The 21,806-nt window shown below is 37.4% G+C and overlaps 2 protein-coding genes across 3 annotated transcripts; one reads left to right on the top strand and one right to left on the bottom strand.

Moving 5' to 3' along the window:
* Window positions 1–12: 12 nt before the first annotated feature.
* Window positions 13–9,867, bottom strand: LOC110375334 (transmembrane protease serine 9). Its single transcript, XM_021333407.3, has 6 exons — window positions 9,548–9,867; window positions 7,176–7,335; window positions 2,229–2,419; window positions 1,741–1,838; window positions 1,118–1,280; window positions 13–668 (listed from the first exon to the last, which is right to left on the bottom strand). The coding sequence occupies exons 1-6, from the start codon at window positions 9,606–9,608 to the stop codon at window positions 535–537; spliced, it is 807 nt and encodes a 268-aa protein (XP_021189082.1). The 5' UTR covers window positions 9,609–9,867; the 3' UTR covers window positions 13–534.
* A 5,575-nt stretch (window positions 9,868–15,442) lies between these two features.
* On the top strand, window positions 15,443–21,799 carry LOC110375353 (trypsin-1). Of its 2 annotated transcripts, none has more exons than XM_021333431.3 (7): window positions 15,443–15,594; window positions 17,304–17,500; window positions 17,891–18,050; window positions 18,886–19,048; window positions 19,864–20,097; window positions 20,301–20,475; window positions 20,859–21,799. In XM_021333431.3, exons 2-7 carry the CDS (start codon window positions 17,320–17,322, stop codon window positions 20,975–20,977), a joined length of 1,032 nt encoding a protein of 343 aa, XP_021189106.3. In that variant the 5' UTR covers window positions 15,443–15,594; window positions 17,304–17,319; the 3' UTR covers window positions 20,978–21,799. The 2 variants fall into 2 exon arrangements, with proteins under 2 accessions (XP_021189106.3, XP_021189107.3); XM_021333432.3 differs by having other exon boundaries at window positions 15,471–15,667.
* The last annotated feature ends 7 nt before the right edge of the window (window positions 21,800–21,806 follow it).

Below are 21,806 nucleotides of genomic sequence, written 5' to 3'. Positions count from 1 at the left end.
ATTTTATTACATTTTCATGGAAGTCCTAAGTAATTTGTACAAATAACAAAAATATCTAAACATCTAATATTATGTTAAATTCTTAAACTAATCACAGCCGTTGTAATATTCTATTTATTTAGGTAGATCTATTTAACATATTTTAATAATACTGATGTTTGCACAAGTCTGAATAGGTACTAAATCATCAACGTATAAGGTAACAGCCAGCTCTGCTATCGACAACAATTTGATGAGCAACACTAGTGCATATACTAATGTCGTACAATTAGAACTATTTAACAATAACGATTCCATCAAACCTATTTAATATAACGAATAGGCGGCCTCAGTTCCAGAAGTTATGAAACGAATGGACTAATTGAACGATTACTCACAGAATGTACATCTACAATGCACGCGTTGGTAGTTGACACATCAACCCTAACCTACTGTTTCTCACCGTCCTGAGTTTAGCGTAATTTAAGCGTCCATTGTAATAATAAACTGGGCAAGTACTGAATACTATGTACGTGTTAATCCCGTCAACCAGTCTTAACCATAAGCAGGAGGTTGGCAAGTGCAGGCGTGACGCAGTGCCACACGGAGCCAGGGTAGGAAGCGGCCCACTCGAGCGTAGACTCCAGGGTAGCCTGGTCTGGCACAGCCTCGACCCCATGATACGATTCCTGTGGAACGTGGAAAAGTTCAGAATTATGATCAGTCAATAAGAAAATGAGAGTAGGGTCACAAGATTTAAAGAAATAAGCTAAGCTAATTATCTCTCTCTCTTTCTAGCTATTTATCCCACATGGTGGTGGGGTCAGCTTTCCTAATTTTTCTTCTCCACTTCGCTCTATCTACGACATCGTTCTCGGACACCTGGCACTCCTTCATATCTTTTGACACCACGTCCCGCCATCTGGTCTTAGGACGGCCTCGTGATCTTCGACCGGGGATATAAGCTAAGCTAATTATAAACTGGATTTAGATATAAAGAAAAACACAGCTCTAGTCTAGACATTTATGACAGCTATCCTTGGAAGACACTTGAAAGCGTATTCAAATCACAACATTAAGATTGTTAAGAGTATATACCTAGTCGTACATATGTACATCAGTCTTTACAAAAACTCACCGACTAGCGTGAAATAAGGTTGTGACACAAGCAATGGGCCGCCAGAGTCACCGGTGCAGGCGTCTCGGTCAGGTGCGTTTGCGCACAACATGCGCGGAGTTACTTTCCTACGACCGTAGCCTGCTCCCGAGCATTCTTCTTGGGCCCAGATCTGGACTGCAGCCTGGATAACGGTTTATCATTATTTTATTGAAGGAAGAAGGATCTGTAAAATATTCAACTTAAAAAGTAGGTTGATAGGTTTTGAGATAAAGGCTTTTATTAGTTTCACATCAAGGTTTTAAACGAGGATGATATCACCTCTCAACGGTTGCTGCAATTACTATTTATATTCCAACTTAACTGAATTCTGATGAGTAACCTAATCCAGAGTCAAATAATTTTAAACCTCTTATTTGCAATAAAACACATGAAAAATATACCAAAATAAACGTAACTTCACCATAGTTGAAGTTACAATACGCACGCGATCCGAATGTGACAGGATCCATTATAATCAGGAAGTTGTGCTCTTACTACTACTTATAATTAGATTCTTGTCGTGTCATAACATTGTAATGCTAGAATGCTAGTTATGATAGTTTAGAGATCGTGACACATACGGATCGCGTTCACTTCCTTACTTTCATAGGTATGTTGGATGCAGGTCCCTTTTCGACGGTGCTGCCCCAACCGGTAACTATTGCTTCCTCGCCTTCGAGACCGTCTAGGTCTTCGGCATCTGAAATGTTATTTTTTTCAATAAAAGGTATAGATATACGCAGGTAGAAAAAAAACTAAAGTAAATGTGTTGCTCGGTAATTTAATAATGGCGCTACTAGATTGCAAAAAAAAAACAAACACAACTGGAGCTTTGATAGCTCAGGAAATAATTAAAGTCGCTGTGCAACCTATTTAATAAGAAATTTATTTATATCTGGTTATTTATTTGGAAAAAATAATCGGATGCCATTAAAATCCAAGAAAAAGAAATTGAATTATTTTTAATTTTTGCCATATTTTATGTCATCCATGCATTTTTTTCTACGTTTCAGCCAGCGTTAAAATTATTTCAATTTACAACAAGAAGGTTTTAATATTTGTTTTGATAGAATGTTAAAAAATATCTTACCGGGAAGGCAAGCAGGTCTGAATAGATTATCTGGTATCGGATCAGCAAGTCTTAGAACAGCTATATCATAATCGTATGTATATCTGTTGAAGTCTGGATGCTGAACCACATGGATTACTTCGAACCCATCGGATCTGGAGTTGTTCACATCATATTCACCCACGAGGACTGAGAGGCGGGATGCTTCAATCCTGCAAGTTAAAATAAACTATCGTTACTAAAATATAATTGTAATTGAAGGGCAATAAGAGCATTGATGGCTTATTAGCGGGCATTGAACGGCTTGAACCGCTACATTTAATTAAAGTGCAATACGATTAGAACGTGCATGCGAACATTCAGAGCATTGAACATTTATGAGGCGGGCATCAAAATCAATTTCTGATTATAGCAATTACTGAATTATATTTAAAAATTTCGATATTAACAGTACAAGTTCAATACAGTTATTATAAAAATATAAAGTCAATATTTATTTGACTACAAAAGGAGCAATTAAACGACATTTATGGCCAATAAACGTACGATGTTATCTCTACGACTGTAAAAGTTCACGCTTCATTTAAAATATTTTCATTTAAGCATATCTCGTTAAACTGTCGGTTAATATTCAGCACACATCGTTAAGTAATGCGAAACAATTGATTCGCGACACTACGTGGCTATTGGAGAGGACAAAAGGATCGCGAGCGCATCCAATGCGACCTTAACCTCATTGATGTGATGTAACTTTACGGCTGCATACATCATATTCCTTTGCCTACCAGATATGGTAAAACTTATAAATATTTAATTGAATTTTTTTTTCACAGTAATTTTGTTTTCGTAACTTTTTTATTGGGAGGTGAAGACTATTTTTACCGAGATACTAAAATCATAAATTAATGTTGAAATGAAACTTTTATCTCCCAAACGATGTTCAATAAAAACTTGTAACACATTAGTAGGATTGATAGCTATTTAATAATTCTAAAGGCCTATATCGTAGGCCATGCAACGCCAAGGTGACCGCATCATCTAACATTGGCCTCCATACTCCATGCAAATATTTCAGGTCGTGGCCGGTAATCAGTCATAGGTAGAAATAAATAGGTTTTATTTGTTTTCAAGCCAACGCACGTATCGATGGATAAAGTTTTCTAACATGGCAACACAGCGGCCATGACTCATGAGGGATATCCCTCTGGCATTTTAAATTTCAAATGTGATTGATTGTGCTATGGATGTTTACCGTATTAAATATAATTCGGTAATTAACTATACCAAGATATTAAAAAGTCTTTTCCGGCAGGTAATTTAAACATTGACAAGGTTTCAGGACGCTCCATTTAGGTAGCACCTATACAGTTTTTTTCAAATGTCCAACCGACGTATTTTATTATGTAAATACGTTAGTAAGCTTTAAACCATCTACAATTTCGCGAGTTTCTCTTAAGAAAGGCAAACAATTAACATGCTCTTTGAACCAATCAGGGTTAATGCTCATTTGCTCAGGATATAATATTAACTACAAACATTTTGTAAGGTTTGCTAATGAAGGGTCTTTACGTAACTGTAAGAAAGTGTGTCGGAACCGATAAAGGTCACATGTAGGTATTGTTTTTGGGACCTTAAGGGCACGTATTTGTACAAGTTATGTAAATCAATATTGCGGCAAAGGTTTAAACGACCCTTTTTGACTTAAGAAAGTTTGATGTGCTGTATCAACCTCGCTCGGAAGTGCTTTTGTTTAAGTCTTAGTTTTTAAATAAATAGAGTAGGTAGGTACCTATCAGTTGCAATTTTGGTAATTATTTACGTTCATAGAAAAAAATACTGACAAAGCTGAGAACAAATTACCTAAACTTTGCCTATAGGTATATAGGTTAAGTACATACGCGATTTTCGTCATTTCAAGATTTTCGAAAATCGAATAAGTAAGCAAGAAGTGGCACTCGCAATAAAAATGCGTAAGTAACAAATTGGCATAATATAAATAAAAACGCTTGAGCGGTTGCAACAGTATTTTATTACCTTCTCCCAGTTAATATAAGGAAAGCAGTAAGGCTTTGAGGGTCAAATGCAAAGACATAAAACATATCCTAAAGGCAACGTACGATGCATAACATGTATGTACGTAAGTTCATGACACACGCTCGTTTTCAGATCCGAACAGTTATCTTGATTGCTTGGAATTAATTAAAACATCACTAAAACCAAAGTCCGTGAAAAGTTTTAACTAAATGCATTGCATTCTATATGTAACTGTTTCTGCCATTCCGAAAAGAGGACATGGTTCTGTACGATCATGAGGAGTTTAAAACATGCAAGTTATTTGCATTTTATGTTAAAATGTATTCAGGGAGTATTAAGTTATGTTTTAAATGGTAGCCTTCTTGTATGTTTTTCTCACAGATCTTACAACAGAAGCGTACGTAAAACGTACTTTGTTTGACACAACCCTTCGCTGCCTACAGTGTAAGTCAGATGATGCCACTTAAAAAAGGCGTAGGTACCCAAGTATAGTTAAAAAGAAAAAACTAAGGGACCAACAAATTGTTGAAAATTACAGTTCCCTGAACCCACCAATCCGAACGTTAAAAGTTGAGTGCCTGTTGAATCAATTTATCCAAACCTTAAGCAGGGCTCACTCATCATAAAATATGACGGACGATTGGGGCATTAAAACGAATTTATAAATAACCTCTAATTTATTTGAATAACGGATATGTCTTCCTTTTAACCCGCGAAAGCAATTAGCTTTTATTCGCAATAACGGTTAATATCCTTAAATTACACCACATTGTCATGTGCACAATAATTTACATAATGTTGTAACATTCGGGAACGGGTTTGGTCCTAATTATGTCCCTTGCGGAACCCTCGGGACATTCCGTCGCCAATGTACCGGTTTCCAACAAAATTGTTCGTGGTTAGCAGGAGAACTTTCTTGTTCCTCGATTTTAGTAAGTTTATGTGGTCAAATATACCAAGGTAATTTGTAATTACTAATTACGTACAACCGTGCAAAAAACATGCTGTATACCATAAAAAGTATATCATGATACTCGCTCGACAGACTTTCTTGCACATCTTTTTGTAATTCACATCTATTTGGGCGTAATCATCAAAGCAAAACGTGAGGTCAAAATTAAAAATTATAGTCGATACATTCATATATGATCCATGAATCATAATTTCATATCAAGATGGCACCGATTAATTTACTTTTTAGGGTGAATGAAAGTGACTTTTTCTTTCGTATTAGTCATGTTAACAGTTAGACAAAATTAGGTTCCGATGGACGGTTGTTCAAGGCAAATATTTTCGTATTGTGCGTAATGACAAGACACCTCTGCTGGTATAAAATGATAAAACTTGACCTCATGAGTAGTTGAATGGAGCTGTCAAGCACCCACTATTACTTCCGACAGGTGTCTGGCATTCACAAGTCTTTGATTACAAACTCTTTGATGACAAGAGTGTTGAAGCCTCCATTTGAGTCAATAATCCACTTTCACCAATTACTGCTCACCTACATAAACTATTGTTTGTAGATAGTCCAAAGCAACGGAACTATAAAATAATTATTATCGTTTAAGATATTCATGTCAATAGTGTGACTAATGATTAGATTCGCACGTGTAAATTGATATTATAGAAAGGCGTATGTCAATAAATCATATAGTGGGCCATCAGAGTGATTCTCGAGGCGTTAATGATCGGTGTGGGCTAAACTGTTGGGTCGTTGATGGGTTACTGAATGAATATGACATTTGACCTTCTTTTTGGTGTCGGAGAAATGGCACAAAAAAAACGAAACTTTGTAGGTTGACCGTGTTCTTTGAGAGAATTGCAGCAGTAGACCTACAAAGGAGCTATTATTATAATTCAAAGAACCTATTAAAATGGCACCAGACAACAAACCGAATCTAATAAAGACTTATTTTATTCTGAATTTATTATCTACTTTCGATTTCCACTTTTTCGGATGGCTTTCTCACTTCCAAACATGGTGTGAACAAAACGGTATCATACCAAAATGCGAAGTAAATTTTAGAGAGCATAAAATGCATGAATGTAAACAGTATGATTGTAACACCTTATAAGGATTTGGCGAAAGGTCAAGATTGATATCTGATTTGGCTTCTGGTTTTGGTAACACGATATTTTAATATCTACATTGATCTTTAGGAGTTGTTAAGAAACTTCAACGTTCCTGTCGCAACTGATATGTTAATGAATGCAGTCTTGTGTGTAGGATGAGAATATTGTATGTTTTGCAAACTGTACCTTTCAAGACCATTAAGAGATTTTTATTGTTCTCTTGATTTAACTTTTTCAACGTATGAGATGAGAACAGCCAGGTCTATGCTCTGTATGAAAAATGAGAAGAGGACTGTGCACTCCACTGGGACAGCAAAAAGCACAATGACGTTATGGATTCCGAAAATCCATACCTACAAATGTGCATGGATATCATTGTCTCTATTTGTTGTTGATTCCGGCCTCGAACTAGCTCTGTTTTGAATGATAAGCCACGTGTTACGTACATTTCGTTACGAGGTCAAAGTCATAGTTGCCATCAAGGTTATGGGACCTTGATGTGCGAAAATTGCAAACGGTGAAGTATCGGATTTATTTTGATGTCAAGTGTTTTCTTTACCTTTGTAAATAAGGAAACAAACAAATGAAGAGCTTGTTATTTTTTGACAGTCTCTTGTTTTGAAAATATTGAATTAGTTCTCGTAGAATTTAGTCTTAGTTAAGTGCTTCAGTAAAATTACATCGTTTTTAATTTTAAAAGCCTAGTTTTAAATATTTCTGTTTTAATCACTTAATGTTTTACATATTTTTTGTCTAAACAAAAGTAGGTAAGTGGAAACTAATGCCCGAATTCGTTACCCAGAAAGACATAAACCCATAAGCCCATTTTCCAAAAGTTCTATAGAGGTTCAACCAACTTACCCGTGAACACAATGAGTGGCGGTGATGAGATGGTCCCTGGCCACTACAGTGGCTCCACAGATGACCTTCCCGTCTCTCTTGAGGGCAGCCAGCCAGGGGAACTCGCCAGGAGTCACTGATTCACCTCCCACGACGCGGGCGCCCCGAGCCACTCCACAAGCTATTAACAGAAATAAGTAGTACCTATGTATAAACGTGAATAGAAAATAGTAAAAGGGAATAGAAAATTCGAAATCATGGAGCAGAAGATAACTACTTGATGTCTGAGCTTTTCAAAAGGAATGGTTTGCCTGCCCAATATGGATAGCAAGGTCACGTTTAAAACTTGCACGATTCAAAATGATTTCACAAAGTGAGGATCTGACACTGACACACATGTTTTCCTAAGTTGGGGTAGTAGTAGTAGTAGTCTTTCCAAAAATAAATGAATAGTTTAATGTGGAAAGAGGAAATTATAGAAAGATAGTAAATATATGAACGACAAACAATTGATTTCCAAAATAAACGAAAGGATTTAAGTACGAAATTGCCAGATCGCAATGCGTCGTTTTGCGTTCTATCGGTGGCATTTTATTTGCAAGAGCACCGATGCACTTTCTTATCGCCTTTCAAGTATTCGTGTATTATGTAATGTTTTTCATTGAGAACTTTGGACCTCAAATACTGGCAAACTAGTTCATGTTTAAAATGATTTATATTTTAGTAATTTATAATTTGTCTTGATTAGCAATTAGGTATTTCCAGCCATTACACATTTACTATCACTTACCTGTCGAAAATAAGTTTAACGGGGTTTTTCTAACGCATTACATAAATCAGTTTGGTAAATAAATATATTGTGGTGTACTTTTTTCCTGTCTAGTATTTTTCCGGAGAAAAGAGGGTCAAGTCCTCTTCGGTGGATCATGTCAAGTGGTAATCCATTACCCAACTTATTGTTATGAACGAAACACAAAAGTGGTAACCTGATCCACGCTGATATTGACCTGGTGACATTATCCGAATTTTCGAAAGGCTTATTTTGCTTTATGCATTTTTTGCATCGTATTTTGTTTAAGGTTTACCGTATATAATGTAGTGGTAGTTTTCAGTAGCTAGTGCTATTACTGAATTGCCTTTTCCATTCTATTGAAATGAAGTGACTAACTTTCATTAAATCTTTTACTATTCTCTGTGCCTTATCTATAAGGTAAGGTCGGTATTGCAGTCTCGAAGTTATGAATCCTATGGAGCAAGGACCTCTACCATAGCAACCATGGTGTATGGGATCTATTCTATTTAAAAAAAACTCAGGTACATACCTTACATTATATAATTTTGAAAATTTTCATTTGAAGCTGACGCAACATGTAAGGAATTTGACCAAAAGAGAAATTTCTCTGATTTTAATTAAGCACTAAAAAGATAATTCAAAAGATAATTCTTTAATATTTAATAATAAACATGTAGGTAGATACGAATAAATATTATCAACATGCACGATTGAAATCTAATGTAGTAGAGTAGAGACCATGTACGCAACTTTTGAGCAAAGTTCATTAGCATATTAGAGAACGTAATGTTAGTAAACAAACATTCGCGCCAAAATGATCTTGTTTTATAGAGCTGCACTAGTTTGCAGTAATGAGTAAGACACATATATTTTACCACTACATGCACATTTTTTGTAACAGCACAAGTATTTCATAATGTGCAGTCGCGAACTGGGTCGCGAATTGCGATCAAAATACGATAAAGATAAGCCTTTTTCTTCAAGCCATTTGTATTAACGTTATGTTCGAATACCAAAAGGCTTTTAACACATGGTTCAGGATGTAATTGTTAATCAGCAACAGACAATAAATTCGTTATTTCGAAGAAGCTCTCTACACATCCGGGGCTCTTAACATACTTGTGAAAATATCTCAGAGGTTTTATCTCCACAAGCTCATATGCGAATGAGCATCGTCAGTAAGTGGCCACACTCTCTAAAAGCACTTCAAACTATTAGCACTTATTTTATGACATAACCAAAACTGAAGTAATGCCTATTGAATAAGAGATTAGAAATTAAAATTTGTGTAAGAACATCTTCATGTCACAGCAAATATTTTTGTACGTGTATTGTGGTTGCCGTTTCGTAATCAGCTTCCATTGATTGAAGATGGACACAAAATATATTTTCACTTACTTACCAAAATTATACAGATATTATAATTAATTAGTAAAATAACACTTATTGCTTTGTCTAAAGAAACTCGGAACTAACTTGGTGGAAATATACAATGACCATTTTTGGGGAAATTCGTATGGTTAATGCACTTCACTAAACACAAAAAATGAAAAGCTGCTGAAAGGCTCCTGTAGTCGAAAATAATAGTTAGGGCACTCACTGCAGGGCCTGCATGCGGCGGCTGCGGCTACGGCCGCGAGGAAGCAGAGGACGCGAAACATGTCTGACGGAGTCACAGCCCACTCTATAGTCAGGGGGAGACGCCGGCCCAGCTATTATAGGCCGTGGGCGGCGCCTCCGATAAGGCCTCGGGGCCAGTGTGACAGACCAGATCAGGCCAAGTTCACGGCAACGCGACGACTGAGCGAGTGACGGTGGCGGCCGCGTCACCCCACTCGCGCCGTGCCCGCTCGGGGATTGTGGAAGGACCAGCGGATTAGATAATGACCTTGAAGCGATAGACTTGATTGAGCAACCCGTTGCAGCTTCTTTGATTTTTTGTTTATATGATGTGACCTCATACGGTAACATCATAAAAAAATTACAATCTAGCTTTAATGCTAATAAGTAATTCAATTTTGTCTTAATTTGCTAGGAAAGTATAACTAAGAATGTGTCCATTAACACTTTTCTTATTGTCTCTATTAAGGGGAAGGCACTTTGTTATTGTGTTCTTTGCGAGTTCTTTGATTGATACTCCTGATTTGTTCTACTTTTGAAAGTATGCGTTGCGTTTGCTACCTCGCGAGCAAAGTCTATGCAGCGCGTTTTGTACGCGAGAGGTAGGCTGTAGATTGCATTTTCTATTGATGAACTATGGATTTACTTTTCTAGGTTTAAATAGAATTTGATATTTTAGTTAATTATGTACAACTTTTTTTAATTGACTTAGGTTAAATCAAAAGCTCTACTGGCTGGATATTTTGTTAAATCAATTAAGTACTTGAATTAACGAATACTGTCCACTGCAATCGAATGTGTTGGTGCGACTTGGTATTCATCATCTTGCACGGCCAAGAGGCAAGCCCCCTACTTAAAGATGCATAAATACAACAAAAAGCTCACCATTCACGTGCGACCGGTAGCGGAAAATCAAGTTCCGTAATTAGTTACGTCACATTATTACTTGGTAAAGCTGTATGTTGTCATTAATTAATAGGGACACACCCTTAAAAGAACACGGGTCCCGTTGCATTCCTTATAAGAGTGCATAATAATGAATGGGATCGCTTTCACGTTCAATTAGTTTAATTGATCACTTCGAATACTTTAATGTCTGGGTTATCACGATCCAGCGACGTTTTTGGTGAAATTGAAGTAGTAGCGCTTGGCTACACATTTCTTTTGTATTCATGTTCTTTTTTGGTTTGCTGGAAAGGAAACCATTAGGCGAATAGTGATATCTAATAAAGTCATTGTGTTAGTCATCATTAATTCGAATGCGTGTGAAATTTGTTTGGCTTGTGAGACTAGATTAGCATAATTTAAGAGATGTGCGTCTTAAAATAACCTAGTATTAGTGTATTGTGTGTATAGAAAGGATGTCGCGAAGTCGTTCGTGAGTGGGTCGCGTGTACTGCGCATATATCCTTGCAGAAAGTCGAGCTTGAATGTTACGCAACATGAATTTAATTTCACCAGCAGTGGCCGGATGGCTCGAGTTGTTCAATTTAATTCTTTTATATTTGGACAATCTTACTCAACTTTTTACGTAATGTCAGGATTAAAGCGATGTATTTTGAACGTTTTGCAATTATTGATATTTCGGAACAAACATTTATGCAGGGGTAAATGGAGGCTTCGCAGCGGCCGTCAGAATACCATCGAGGCGCCATTCTACTTTCTTGTTTACGTTGTGTGCCGTGGAATAATACTGTAATTGATATTATGATTTATCTTGTGCGTAATGCCACCATGTGTAAATACCGTTGTAATAATTTATTATCCCAGTTACACGGATTGTCGCGGATGCAATAAAAGTAAGTCAGCGTTGTTGAATTTCAACATAGATACCAAAACAACAGAAAAACTATTAACGATCATTAAAATCGACCTTCCAAAAAACCCGTAGAAAAGTTTGTTTAACATTGATACTTGAACTAGATCTGGGAGTTATCTCATAATTTCCGTGTTTGTCGAAATATTTATCAAAGGGTCGCTAGTCTAGACAAACATTGGTGACCTTGTGGGTGCCGCTGAAGGTTAGTTTCATGGAAAGAGCCGGTGCTGAAGATGTGTGCAACGGGGCCAAGGCGACGGGCCACCCGTATGCCGATAACGATGCACGCCCACTCTACCGCGCGAATTACTATTGTCATACTATTCGAAATGCCATTTTTCCATTTTAATATTTCTTTTTGCAATTTTAATTGAATAATTTAGAGTTTTAAGGTCTTTGTTTAGTTTGTTAGTCCACTTTCAAATATTTTTTAACTGAGTGCTCAGAAGTAGCTGTATCTTTAGAACTGAATTTAATTGTAAATTATTCATAAACGTCATCTTTAGTCAATGGGGATGGTTGCAAAGTCCTTCTCCATATATTATTTACGTTGTACTTATCTTAAGTACTTAATTTATACTTAAAGGTACTTTAAAGGTAATGTTATTGCTGCCACTTATCTTTTATTCTGCTAAGAAAGTATAAATCACTTTCTTTACTATTTTAGTAGAAGTTGTGAATTTAGTGTCGTCATGTAGTTATTTTTATCTTATTGGCGTATTCTGTTTGAACACTTTCACTGAGCTTTTTTATGACAGACTTGAATTATCTTTGGTATTCGTAGAATTTAGATTTTTTGTTTAGATTCGATTCTTGATTCGTATTCGATTCTTGTTTTGTATTTGTATTATTCAGTTGTATTGCGATATCTTTTCTTATCCGTCTGAAGATATTTAACTATGTACACTTACGGAAATATTATGCACCTCAGTATACATATCAGAAATTTTATATACTATACCGATGCTGTGAGTGTAATTTAATAAATAATGATTAGACTTTTCGTAATAGACATTCATAAATCCGAAATACTAAGTGAAAGATGACAAAGATATTAACGAAAATAGTATACCTATTGTCATTAATTTACATTTGCATTAAATTTTATATTGGAACAATAATATAACCGCTTCCCCAGTTCGATAATATTATCTAGTAGAAAATACCCTGTGATGTGAACTCTCAGACCCGAATTAAGAATGTAGCTTCTTTTGGAACATAAATCTTATTGTCAACAGGTGCCACAAAAGCTCGACAACCCTTGCCAGGCTGGTACCTAATGCCATATAGGGGAGTTTTTTTACATTAGTAAGACTAGTTATTATATGTAGTCCTTGGCTTCTGACGACACCCCCCTCGTACCTACCACCAATCTAGAGTTTGACTTTGAGTTGTGCAAGTGAGGAATAAATGGATGCTTCCAAATAGGTACAAACCTGCGTATCTCGATAACTTCTCACTGCACAACACGAACATTTTTCATTGCTTTTTTTTGCAGTTTAATCAAAAACCAGTGGTAATAAAAAGTTTATCATATTTATTGATGCCTCCATATCTGCGAATAAAGTGTACCCTATGCACTGACACAGTTCGCCTCAGCATTGGCCTGCAAAGCCGACCTGCATGCGGTTTGACCATGTAATGTTCCACTTTTGCATTTTATGGTAGCTTCTTTCTGTTGCGAAATTTTTAAGGGAGTGTGTGAATGTCTCTCTTGTTCGCAAAAACAGAATATGATCACGTTTCATAATTTGGATAGAATAACTTGTGTTCGACTTAGCTAATGGTAGGTAAAGTAACCACCTCTGAATAGGGTATAGTTATATTTTAATTATTTGTTGTAAGACGAAAAAAAATTCTTCAAATTTTATTATTTAAAAGAGGAGTTCCACAGGGATCATTTCTAGGACCACTTTTAAGGAAGACAAACGTCGAAAATTAGCGTAGGTATCTGTCTTTCAATACTTCATTTAACATGCTTGATGGATGTTGTTACTAATTAGTATTTTTTAGGGAACCAGACTTGCTAAGTGCCTAAGTACATATTTTGCACTATTGCAATTTGCATCAGAGATCGTAATTTCCGCAGATTTTTTCGGAACATAATACCTATCTTGACAATTTATAAAACAGCGGAATCTTGTTGGAACAAGTACCGAATTTATTGTTTGGACCGCCGATACTGCCCGTTTGGCCTAGTTACAATATTCTTATGAGTATCACGGCGCCTGCGCAGCGGGTGCAAAGTAAAAGCATTTAACCGAACCAACGAATATGGAGATAAGCGATTTTACTAAAAAAACACGAGTAAGTAAGCTTGTTCTGAGCCACTGAGCGAACAAAATGGTCCAGCAATTTTAAATTTCTGCCGCATTTCGGTACGCTTGCGGTAAGACTGGTAGCTGATTAAGAAGTGACAGATAAATTGCTGTTGGTTTATGGGACAGTCCTACAGGTAATGTTACAGGTGCAAATAATTTGCTGATTATGTGGTAAATATTTTGGGTAAATTGTGGTTGCACTTGGTTTTTTGGATGCATAGTGTAATCTCTTTAATTCGTTTTGTTTAAGCTTTTAATTTAAGAAATACTATGTATGAATTATTATAACATGAATCAGGCTATTCAGGATCTGTCTACTTGCCTACTCTAGACACAATTATTATTAAATGTTTTTTTTTCTATAAATAGTATGTTACATATGTATATTACATACATCGTAGTGCAGATTACTGCAGGATTCGAAGAATTACCGCGACCCTGGTACACAAAGGACTCCAGAAAGTACCTACAGAGATTCTCCCGCTGCACATAAATTAGTAAATAAATAAATAAAGGGGAGAGGTCATTTGATGATTTTCCACCTCAAAAACAACTTCTTACCAAACAAACAGATGGCTCTGCGACCGTGGTGGTTTATGATGAAGAGAGCCATTGTCACTCAAACAATGGATGTTGCAATCGAAACTGACGATTCCTTCCGCTTTAGGATGATGCTACGAAGGAAATTATATAAAGTCATTCTTGGCGTATGATGTCTTCCAAATCTAATTTCGATCACTTTCGGAAATGCTGACCATATAACCAAACTTAGACTTTCGGTACTTAGATCATGTAGCAAATTGCACCTTTTGAACTCCAGTGATTTGCTTAAATAGGCTCTTTCATTTTACAATTTGAAGAGTCATCTTCATCTCACACCTCCGCATCTCACACGATTTGTTAAAGATCAGGCACAAGTCTCTTCGACTCGCTTATTGCAAAGGCGATTATTATCTCAAGAAATCACATCCCCAGCTAGTACTCTCTACTGAATTGAAATGAGTTTGATTGTAACAAAACCGAAAGATGGCGTTGTTGGGTAATTGTAGTCCGTAGCACTTGACGAATGATTGAGGGCGTAGCCTAAGCTGTGTGTGGCTGTACCTGCACTATGTATGATCCTATAAATCTTAAAAGATTATGGGGCCGCAGGTAGGTATGACATTTTTCAGAAGATCTTAAGACGTGGTTGTTAAATGCCTGATATTTTAAGCCGTGCAAGAAAGTTAGCTGCGATCGGTTGCGGTTAAACTGTTCGTGGCACCAGCTGATGTATTCAATTTAAATAATTAATTGTCTTTTCTAGAGGTAAATAACTTAGAACACGAAAACAACACTTTGTTAACTTTTTAATGATGTTGTCAATTGTTATCACTAGATAAACTTCCTAAATAATCGAGCATGTTATGAATATGCATAGGTATGTTTATCTGATCATCCATTGAAGCAATGTCTCCTAACTTGCTCATTCATTAAGAAAAAAAAACATTACAATTAGAGCATTATGTAACTCTATGGAAATCTAACAGGCTGATTAGAACCTACCACACAGGTCTGCATCCAAACACATTGTATAACAAACATAACGAGGCGATCACAGCTATCGCGTGTAGGCATCTATTAGGATCCCTCATGATCGCTAATGCCTAATTACACCATTACAGATAATAATTCCATAAAAATTACAGAAAAATCAGTTATGGAATTTGTGACAACGCCACTGGGTTGTTTATAAGTGGTCGTGCGGGTGTAGGACCTGCATACGGCAGGACTAAGTGGAGCGTAGTGGAGAAAGTGTTGGGGCCTGGGCTCCACCGGCGTCTGTACCTGTAGTGTGTTCTGCGCAGGCGCGTCGTGAGCCGCACTGGCCACCTCCTTACTCCTCTAGTGAGTTCCGATTTCATTTTTAACCTTGATTTTTTTTATTCGGTAGTGCTGTGCCAGTGTTGTGATTGAAGCGGTTAGTATTCGAATTTTCCCAGGTTTTTTTAGGAGTGGAAAATCCATGACTTTTCTTGTGGCCCGCATCTGTATATAAATCAAAAGGCGTGATTTCCAATGTTTTCTTATTTATTTATTTTCATTTTACATCAAAAGGATTTTTTCTAACAATTGTGTAAGTGGGTAATACCTATCTACTAACGAGAAAAGGCTATGGGTTTTTCGAATAATTTTAATTTTATCAATTTTAAGCTGAACTGTTTTATTTGAGAAAAAAGGATCCAGTTGCATTTCAAGTTAACGTACACAATGTGGCAGTTACATTCAAATTCATAACTTTTAATTACATGTTGAGGATTATTAGCATATCAATAGAGTCGCTTGATCCATTTTTATATGTCTTACGTAAGGTTTAATTATTCCATGCCCATTATGAGGAAGTTCTATGAACCGCCATTACCTATTTCCAAAGCATACCTGATTTATCCTGAGACCCTTGATTACTTACAAATACCTAAGAATAGAAAAAGGGAATGTCTATAAATAACTGCAGTTACTTTCATTTCCGTGAAATAGTCTCGGGGAGCAGGAAAACCGACGGCTCTCTACTGGCGAGCCCGGGAACCGCGGAGTCGGACGCCGCACGCATACCAAGCGGGAAATTTCAATTTTATTCTATCACTTGCCATTCAACAGATTATTTATAGCCGTTTCCAGTATGTTGTAAGACGATTTCTAGCGAATAATTAAGTACTTACCTTTAAGTTTACAAAGAAAAAGATGCGTCAACAGCACGTGATTAAATGTTCTCATTCTAGGTGTGGGTCAGTGCGTGCGCTGATTTGGTAAACACGAGTAGCTAGGCTTTCTTCCAAACCTACGATTTTTTACATAAAACTAGTAGAACATTATGCTAATCATGACACAGTCACCTAATACACTCTGAAGAATTTAGTTCTTGTTGAAATGTGCGCGTAAAATCATCAAGGCCAAAGGTCGGGACCTAGACTCTTCGTACAAACAAAAACTCTCGCGCAATACTTTCCTTTACAAAATATATTCAAATGAGATAACTTTCCTTGTACTGAACAGAATAAATCTGACAAAAGATACGAGGCGATTCGTGTCTTGGATACAGGAAATCTTTTGTTTTCAAGTCCTGTCATTTATCAGGTCCTGTTTATCAGGGCCCAAAACTGTCCCTTTAGGCATTCCGCAATCACGTTTCTTTTCCTCGATCAAACGTTAAAAAAACAAAGTTAATGCTAATGGATACTGTTGATGAGTGATCTTAAGTTAGCGGTAAATTGGCAACCCGCAGCGGGTTTTTTGACCCGGTCACGTCGTGTCCTTGATTCTCCGTTAACGTTATCAGCAGTGCAATCTTGTTCCAAACTTGATTATTATGCTTGAATATTTAAATTAACTGTACGGAAGGCGCCCGCCTAATTATGATAAGGATATAAATTGTGGGATTGGTCCTTGTTACGGTTTGCCGGTTTAAGATGTAGCTGTAAATATACAGAGTTGAAGGATACGACGCATAACTCGAATTTTACCAGCAGCATCGATAATTACCGATGAAGTGATAATTGTCACTTTTGAGTAGGTATGAGTCTCCAAAAATCCGAGTAATAAGATTAATTAATTTGTAGATTATAACTACATACGATGAATTGGTCGATCCTTCTGGTGTGCCTGGTCGGCGTGACGAGCTGTCGAGCTGCGAGCCTGGAGCCACAGGAGAAGGAAAAGGGTTTCCTCGACTGGGTCAGCAATCTGCTGGGCGGCACCAGTACCACTGCCAGTCCTGTGATAGCACATGATCCTCCTGCCAATTGCCCTGCTTGTCGTAAGTATTCCACTTAAAAGACACTCAAAGAGTGGGCCACTATATCCTTCAAAGGCTTTCATATCAAATTATATGAGTTACTCGATTCCACACCCGGCTCCCGGCGGAGCTCCATTCGGCATATGGATCCATCCATCTGTTTTAGCGTGAAATAATAACAAACACATCATTATAAAATTTCCTATTTATATCACCTATTAGTAGTATAACAATATTTTTTACATTGTTAACATTACTTGCGTCATGAACCTATATGTTTAGAAGATAACGCAAGAGCTTGCCATATCGTTGTACCTAAGCCTCAAATTTTGCAGCCTAGTAGGGAATTATTTGATTATTTAGCTATGTGAAAGAAGTTGCAAATCCTTACAAAATTCTGTAATATTTCAGAATGCGGTATAGCGCGGACGAAGCGCCGGATAGTCGGTGGCTATGAGACCAAAGAGCGCGAGTATCCCTGGATGGCGATGCTCATGTACAACGGTCGTTTCTTCTGTGGGGCGTCCCTCATCAATGACCTTTATATCCTCACTGCTGCGCATTGTACTGGGTAAGAATCATGAAAACGACATAGAATTTTGTGTTGATATGGTGCCAATAGAGATAGGAATTCAATTAGCAGAAGGAATGAGCTTCAGAAAATATTTCTGCAATGATGATTACATTGGAACACACATGGTAACATTTCATATGTTACCAAGCCAGAAAAGTTGAAATAGTTAAGAGGTTTCTGAATCTGCATTGAACAGCGGGATTTATTGATGAAATGGACGATAATAAGTGAAGTGCCTTAATTTCTCACAAACTATTTTATTTACCAACTGCTGCCAGCAACACAATTACATTGAGAACAAAAACACTATTGAGTGGTTGATGCCAATTTGTTGGCTCCTATGGATACCCACCGATTTTAGCATATCTTAGCCTAGGTGAAATGTTGATTATGCGTGCAGTATTGGCTCCATGCCACTTGCACTCTGTCGTACGCATCTAAATGCTTTTGTTAATACTAAACAGGTGCAAATCGCAGTGATCTGATTATAGAAATGCGGTTTTCACCTGGTTTTCCAATGGATAGCTCTTGGTACCGTTGATATTACCTACCTACTGTTGAACCTCGTTCTAGGAATTTTCCTGTTCGGTAAACATAAAATATCTCACACTTTAGAAGATAGGTTCTTTGCTAGGATCTAGAACTTAGATAGATATTCTGGAAAGATTTTACCACAAAGCCTAGGCTCTTATCGACATCATTGATTTATCTTGAAACACTGATTCTGGGTAGACATCCAGAGTCTATGAACCCCCACAGCTATAGCACAGGTGGTGGTGTATTATTTTGCTATCCGATCTACATAACTGAGACCCATTTTTCAACTCCACAGCTACCGCAAGGAGCGTCTCACAGTGCGTTTGCTGGAACATGACACGACCAACCGTAATGAGACGAAGACCATTGACAGGAAGGTCTCGGCGGTGATACGTCACCAGCGGTACAACCCTGGCACTTATGACAACGATATAGCTCTCATGAGGCTTGATGAAAGGGTGAGTATCTATATATAGGTACCTTAGCAGATATTAGCAGGCAGCAGTAGGTGATCTACCAGTTGGAAACAATGAAAGGATACAGGTTTTTGCAGAATAAGGAAGGAAGGAAAACTTAGAATTAGGTATACCATGTAATAATTTAGCTGTAAACGAAAATGCGGTTAGTTTCTCAGAAACATTGTCCAGGAATTTCTAGATGAGGAGAACCGTTGGGTCTTTCATGTTAATATGCTCTTAGCCTAAGCATAAATAGATTATGATTCATATTTCTATTTACCTCTGCATATTATACGATATTCTCTGTATATTACACATTGTCATTAGAAAAACTTGCCTATATGCCGTATAATAGAAGTATTGTTGAGACGATATATAGGTACTCGTATCTGATCAAATGTAGGTAGATTACATTCGTAGTCCATTGTTTTAAGCATTTCTCAACCGTTGGGTTAGAAGCAAATAAATCATTCAATCATGTCACGACCAAGTTTATGTCTCTATTTATCCGTTCCACTCAATAAAACCATTTACGTGAACAAAATAGATACCTACCTATCTCGCACCCACTTACTGTTTGTTTTGAAATTGAATTGCGTGACAATAGAGATAAATCCGGACTTTCCAGTGCTGAAATTCCTCATCGCTAACGAATTTCTTTATGAAACACTCTCGATCGGCATGAAACATACAATAAATAAATTCTGCCTGATAGGTCCATAATTGAGATTTATTTTTGGTCATGACTCGAATCTTTTACACTCTGCACTTGATGACCTATAAATAAGTACCTAACGATTTTTGTATTTTTTCAGTTGGACTTAAGCACCGCAATCAAGCGAGTGCGCAGAGATGGAGAAGCCACGACCGAAGCCAGTTCCAGCAGCACCACTGAAGAAACCTCCACTGCGGCCCCAGAAGTTGATGACGTCAGAGTGCGGCCTGTGTGCCTGCCCACCCCTGGACTGTCTTATACCCGCCAGTGCGGTGTCGTCATTGGTTGGGGGGTTACTGATGAAGGAGGCTCCATTTCTAATACTTTGCAAGAGGTATGTATCCTGGAACGAATTGAAATTGGTAGGTACGCTGTATGAGTAGGTACTTAGTTATGCTAGCAGATGGTAATCACGTGCTTTGTTTGTAACACTCTTGTAAAACAGAAGACAAGTCTTTAACATAATCAAATCTGTTCCTATCCAAGTCCTACAAATAACAGAATCTGAAAAACTCAATCCCAAATCTCCTTCCTCAGGTGAAAGTGCCAATAGTATCAAACGCTGAATGCAAGGACCGGTCATACGGCAGAAGAGTGACTGACAACATGATGTGTGCTGGCGAGCCTGATGGCGGCCGTGACGCCTGTCAGGGTGACTCCGGCGGACCGCTACATGTGTTCAACGAGACCACTGAGAAGTATCAGGAAGTCGGTTAGTAGAAGAACTTAGTAACTTACAGCCTACAGCCTACCTGCTTGCAGAATGGACCTCATGAAATGGTCATTGGAGAAAAACCTCACGGAGCTTAGTTAGTTTAGATATTTAGTAGTTATGAGGTCTCCTTTACTAAATCCAGAGAGACTTGCAAAGGCTCTTGTAATGTTACAATTTCAGCTTCACAAATAAAAGTTACATAGGTACTAGAGTACCTACCTTCTAAAGTTTTTTCAATCCGTACCTCTTCAATTTCTTTTCAAACTTATGAGTTTTGGACTAATATACGGAAAATCGGAATATAATGAAATGCCACAATCCCATTTGAAATAACAATTCCCAGCATGACGGTAGTCTAATTCGTAATTTACGTGTTCCAGGTGTGGTGTCTTGGGGCGAAGGTTGTGCGAGACCAGACAAATATGGAGTGTACTCCAGGGTGAACCGATACCTAACATGGATCAAGAGCAATACGGCCGACGCTTGCTACTGCGACTGAACACGAAAACTTTACTTCTGAAAGTGACGCGACAAAGTTATGAATAAAATTCTAAGGATTACCTATGAATTGGACGTTTCGTGTAGCTACCGCAGCGCTGTTGGCACTCCGCAACCACTCTACAAGTCACACGGTTGCCGCAACGCACATTTGGTATCAAAACCAGTGAGCATCCGTTTGCAGGAAGGCGAACGCAACGTGGCCTCATCGCAGATGTCCGACACGATACTTCCAATTCAAAATGTTCAAGTTTTCAAAATTTAAATGCCATATTGGCGTATCGGACCATGACAAAATGTTCTATAATACGATCCCTATCACCACTACTTAATCTTCAGATCGACGATAAGCTTGACAACACGCGGGTCAATCATGAGTCACATACGACTTTTCACAAGTTTCCTAATTATTTTTCTTTGTTGCATCATCGAGTATTGCTCCACATGCTAGGACTATTACGAGACATTCACATATTTCTGCGTTACCGAATCATGAATAACGAAAATTGTATAAGGTTCATAATAGGTACTTTGTATAACAAGCCATAATCCACAATATGCATTTACTGTAGGTACCTAGACATTCTTAAAAAAAACTAAAAAAGGATGTTCTACAAGTTTATTTTTCTTCATGTCCATTTAAGATGTAAATTTTTATAAGATTTTCTCAAAGCAGAATGAATTGCTATGAAGCCAATTCCAGGGATTTTCAAAGCATTGCTTATATTTTGTAACTTTGTCACCTGACTTTCCTTTATGTATTAAATAAGCACTCTGAATTTACAATTAATTAGTATTTATTTAATAAACTATGTGGAAATCATATTGTT

Source organism: Helicoverpa armigera, chromosome 14, assembly GCF_030705265.1.
Source record: "Helicoverpa armigera isolate CAAS_96S chromosome 14, ASM3070526v1, whole genome shotgun sequence".
Classification (NCBI taxonomy): domain Eukaryota; kingdom Metazoa; phylum Arthropoda; class Insecta; order Lepidoptera; family Noctuidae; genus Helicoverpa; species Helicoverpa armigera.
This window is presented reverse-complemented; position numbering and strand designations above follow the sequence as displayed.